At 43.4% G+C, this 5,000-nt stretch overlaps 1 protein-coding gene across 2 annotated transcripts in view; it reads left to right on the forward strand.

The window, feature by feature from the left end:
* Positions 1–5,000, forward strand: part of LOC138979937 (PE-PGRS family protein PE_PGRS33-like) — a 13,846-nt gene that overhangs the window by 2,528 nt on the left and 6,318 nt on the right. Inside the window, exons 2-3 of one of the 2 annotated variants that reach the window (XM_070352706.1) lie at positions 2,971–3,124; positions 4,254–5,000. The exon at positions 4,254–5,000 is cut by the window's right edge and continues 259 nt beyond it. In XM_070352706.1, the coding sequence (XP_070208807.1) occupies positions 2,981–3,124; positions 4,254–5,000 (891 nt within the window). In that variant the 5' untranslated portion in view covers positions 2,971–2,980. The remainder of the gene's footprint in view (positions 1–2,970; positions 3,125–4,253) is intronic. The other variant, XM_070352707.1, reaches the window with a different exon arrangement.

The following is a 5,000-nucleotide window of genomic DNA, read 5'->3' on the forward strand; positions in this document are numbered from 1 at the left end:
GAGGAACGGCGATATGCATAAACCGTCGGCTGCTACGACCCTTGCGTGACCCTGCTTCCGGGCTTTTCTTTTTTCAAACTTTCACAACTTCGAATTGTACTGATCTTGTCTTGATAAAAAAGAATTCTTTTATGATCAAAGAATGTTTGTGTAACAAGCTGTCAATTTCTTATTTAGATTTTAAAAGTTAGGTCTAGCGCAAAAAACATTCTGATAATCATCGATCTACGGCTATCGCCAGTTTACATCGATAGAAGGAGACCCGAAGGGAAGTAACTCATTTTTGACCTGAGTTCAGGATGGGTCCAAAAAGTGTTCGAGACAATCTGCAAAATTAATTCTTTAAAAATTGCTCGCTCTTTACGTAGGGCACCTAGGATGTTCCCGTTTGGTGAGCGTTCAAATGGAAGGGTGTTTGTACTGTGTGTAAAAACCTGACAGTATCTGTGATGGTTTACGGGAGGCTTACTGTCCGGGCGTGATTTCCGGTATTGAATATTCATGACAGCCGTCCAGCACCAAAACGAGGCGCCATTGTTGTAGAGGACCAAGTTCACGAAAATAAATTCTTTGAAAATTTCTCACGCTCGACAAAAAGCAGCCAGGATGTTCCCGTTCGGTGAGCGTTCAAATGGAAGTATGCTTGTACTGTATGTAGATGCTCGGGGAGCTCTGTGATGGTTTACGGGAGGCTTACTGTGCCTTTAATTTAAATCTTTTTCTGGAATCACAACCTGTTCAGCAGGTAACGGAACATCGTGTTTTGCGTGTGATAGTCGATCAAGAATTAAAATGGCAATCTCATGTATATTATATTTGTCAAAAAGTATCCATGAATTTGTTTCTGCTATCAAAGTTAAAGCAATATGTCGATATCGCAACACTAAAACTATTTCATCATGCCCACATCTTATCCCACATTAATTACGCATCAACTCTTTGGGATGGCGTCTCTGATATTCACATGAAAAAATTAAACTCTCTACATCGTCGGGCAGCTAAAATCATGTTAAATGGTCCACAATTATCAGCTGATTTGAAGTTAAAGAATCTAAACTACCTGCCGCTAGTTAAACAGTTACAGTTTAATAAGACTGTAATGATGTACAAAGTATATCATGGCGAAGTGCCCAACTATATTCAGGACCTATTTCACAGCCACCGAAAGGTACGGGTCTATCAATTTTCTACCACCAATACCCAGGATTGATCTGTTCAAAACTAGTCAAGCCTTCTCTGGCTCTATGGTGTGGAAATCCATTCCGTCTGTAATAAGATCATTAACCTAACTAAAGAGTTTTAAACAAGCTCTGCATAATCATTATATGTCTACCTAGATGGCTACTAGTCTTAACATGTGCAAGTAGCTGTCAACAATTGGCAAAGCTTTATGAATTACAAAAATATGTTCTTTATTACATGTATTATGTGGAATTTATGTTGCGATTTTCCATCATCATCATCAACATCATCATCATCGTCATTATCATCATCAATCATCATCATCATCATCATCATCATCATCATCATCATCATCATCATCATCATCATCATCATCATTTACACCATATAATCATTGTAAACATTAGTGTAAACGTTGGTATTGTGTGAATTTCAACGTCGATCACTTTACATGTGTAACCTCAATTAACATGTTGCATGTTTCGCTTTTGATTTGTATGTTGCTTACTTTGTAATTTTGTTGTTTGTGTTTATTTGCTTGTTTGCTTACTTGTCGATTGTTTGCTGGGTCGTTCGTTTAATTTGTTTATGTGTCATGTTGCTTTACTTGTTTATCATTTATTAGACATTTGTATTAGAAGTAAGGACCGGTTGTAAGAAAAGGCTTCGCCTTAAACCTCTATCCTTGAAAAATAAACTTCCATCATCATCATCATCATCATCTCTCTCATGTCCGATTATGACAGTACCCTATAATGACAAGTTTAATGATAAGACGAATATGATGTATGCAACAGAAAACAATACTTAACAGAAAACAATACTTATTTGACCACATTTTACCATACTGCATTAACGTTAGCAATGGGGGGGAAACCGGATATAACGTATTGTTTCCTCTTATATACGTTATACCCGATCTAACCGTTTAAACGTAGACCTGTTATAACGTATACACAAACAGTTTCCCCTTAGCTACGTTTTTTCCGATTCCGACTGTAAATATCTCACTTTAATTTCTCTTGTTGCGCACACCGTATGCATTTAGAGCGCCTACGCTCCTTCGGTTCAAATTAATATCTTAAAATAGCACTCTGACTCGTTTTATTATGATAAAGCTGAATTCGAGAACAGCGTATTTATCACATGTGGACAGAGTTTGTTCATGAATAGTACTAATTTATGGCGTGAAAACTATTTGGTTTTGTTGTGTGATTCCTTTGCGTTAACCAAGGGCTTTCCGAGTTTGCTCGCATGAGACTTTTGAGATGAACATTGTTACGCACAGTATCTCTCTCTCTCTCTGTTCGCTATTTCTTTTGTCTAAAATATTCAGGACAATCGAACCGATCGTAACCAAATGAGTTGTTATTTACCTCCCGTACGCAAGTTTGTCAGTATTTGTGTCTCTTCTTCTTCTTCTTCTTTCAAGTCATGAACTGGGTCCTGTTGGACGTTTTAAGTTCAGCGAATTGAGTTTTGAGTAGAGCTCGATCATTAAAATGGGTCAACTCCGGGAACAGTTTCAATCTGCTGTGGTCGATTGGTCTAGCGCTTGTTTGTTATCATAGCAAATATGGTGCATTATTATTATACATTGTTTAGTTTTTGAGCTTCAAATTTTATACTTACTCACAACATGTTATATAACACACGCACATGCACACGAACACACACACACGCACAAACATCGGACTCCGTTGACGAGTCGATATGTTTAAACTTACCGGGTCAAATAATAATTTGAAAATTGGCATGAAGTTTTGCAAGAAGTCTACTACTTTTCAGACAAAGCACGATGTTCCGCCTACTTGTGCTGGCGGCGTGTCTGTACGCTGCGGCGAGTCAGAAGCTTTCTGCACAGGGGGCCATTGATGCTGCCAGCGAACTGACCGAACTCCGGACTCGCCTGTTGGACAGCAAGCGTGACACCGACACTGACGTATGTATATATCTCCAGGCGTCAACACAATATATCTCATTCTTCGCGGAAGGCATCCCAGCACATTTGACATAAGAACGACAAACGTGTCAACACATGTGGAAAGACGACATGAGATCGTCAATGTACTGGTGTAACACGAGAAAATTACTCCCTTTACGAAAAAGGTACTCCCCCATTACACGAGAAAATTACTCCCCACGACAGGTGAGTTCCTCGTAAACATTTCGTACACAAATGTTACTCCCCTGACGAATAAATAACGAATAAATTACTTCACCCTAACACGAGCAATTTAACTTCCCATGCCAGGTGTACGAAATGTTTACTCCCCTGTCCCCTGTGAGTCTTGGTGGTGTAAAGAGGGGAGGGAGGGTAGCGCGACACGTTTATTTGTGCGAGATCACATATTGGCATTATCCCTTCGCCCGCATCCCATTTTCGCGTACGAGATTTTTTACTGGAAGTAAAAAAAATGGGGAGTAAAAATTTCGTGGAGGGAGTAATTTTCTCGTGTCTTGGGGAGTTCTTTTCTCGTACGAAAGGTGTACTCGGAGTAAGAATTTCGTACGACATTTTTACTCCGGAGTAAATTTTTCGTGGAGTAAAAACTTCGTGTTACACCGGGCTTGGAACCAGGACAGAAATAGTGAGCAGATGGCCCAGTCAGTCAGTCAGTCAGTCAGTCGGTCAGTCAATCAGTCAGTCAGTCAGTCAATCAGTCAGTCAGTCAGTCAGTCAATCAGTCAGTCAGTCAGTCAGTCAGTCAGTCAGTCAATCAGTCAGTCAGTCAGTCAATCAGTCAGTCAGTCAGTCAGTCAGTCAGTCAATCAGTCAGTCAGTCAGTCAGTCAGTCAGTCAGTCAGTTATTCAAGGTATGATTAGAGTCAATTTGTGATTGAGAAAATGCGTGCCTCAGTTAGTTAGTTAGTCAGTTTGTTACTTAGTCATTTATTCATTTACCAAGGTGCTCAGTAAGTTAGTAAGTTAGTTGATCACTCATCAACTCACTCTTAGACCTACAACGTACTATCACTCACACAGTAAACCATCACAACCAACGTTCATACGCTCGTATCACCGGACCAAGCCACACTACAACCTCACAAAAACGATCTGTTCATTCCAGGCCAAAACAGTATCAGCAAACCGCGACGAAGAGGTGAAGCGTAACCGCAGACTAGTGGGAGGTCTCCTGGGCGGTGGTGGCGGTCCGCTGGGCGCTGTGACCGGTCTCCTCGGGGGAGGCGGAGGCGGTCTTCTGGGCGGCTTGACAGGAGTCCTTGACCTTGTCTCCTCGCTCAGCAAAATCCTGGGTCTTCTCGGAGGCTTGGGCGACGTTCTGAGCGGCGTGGGCAACGTGTTGGACAGTGTGTCTTCAACGATCGAAGGCCTCATGGACGCCGTGGAAGACGTCACTGAGGGCGTCGGCGATCTTCTGGAAGGTCTGGGTGAAGGCGTTGAACAGCTTCTGGGCGGGGTGGGCCAGGGCGTGGCTGGTATCGGCAACGGTCTGGGCGGAGCTCTCAACGGCGTGGGCAACTTGCTGGGAGGTTTGAGCGGCGGGGGTGGCGGGGGAGGCGCTGGTGGACCTCTGGCTATTCTCACCGGACTCTTAGGCGGTGGTGGGGGAGGTCCTCTGGGGGCTCTAACTGGAGCGCTGGGCGGAGTCACCAACCTGGCTGGAGGAGGAGGAGGGGCTGGTCCACTAGGAGCCGTCACAGGAGCTTTGGGCGGAGTCACCAACCTGGCTGGAGGAGGAGGAGGAGGCGGTCCGCTGGGAGCCGTCACAGGAGCTCTCGGAGGTGTGACTAATATAGCTGGTGGAGGTGGGGAAGGGGGCAGTGGTCCGCTCGGTGCAGTAACGGGAGTTCTC

Source organism: Littorina saxatilis, linkage group LG11 (genome assembly GCF_037325665.1).
Source record: "Littorina saxatilis isolate snail1 linkage group LG11, US_GU_Lsax_2.0, whole genome shotgun sequence".
Classification (NCBI taxonomy): Eukaryota; Metazoa; Mollusca; class Gastropoda; order Littorinimorpha; family Littorinidae; genus Littorina; species Littorina saxatilis.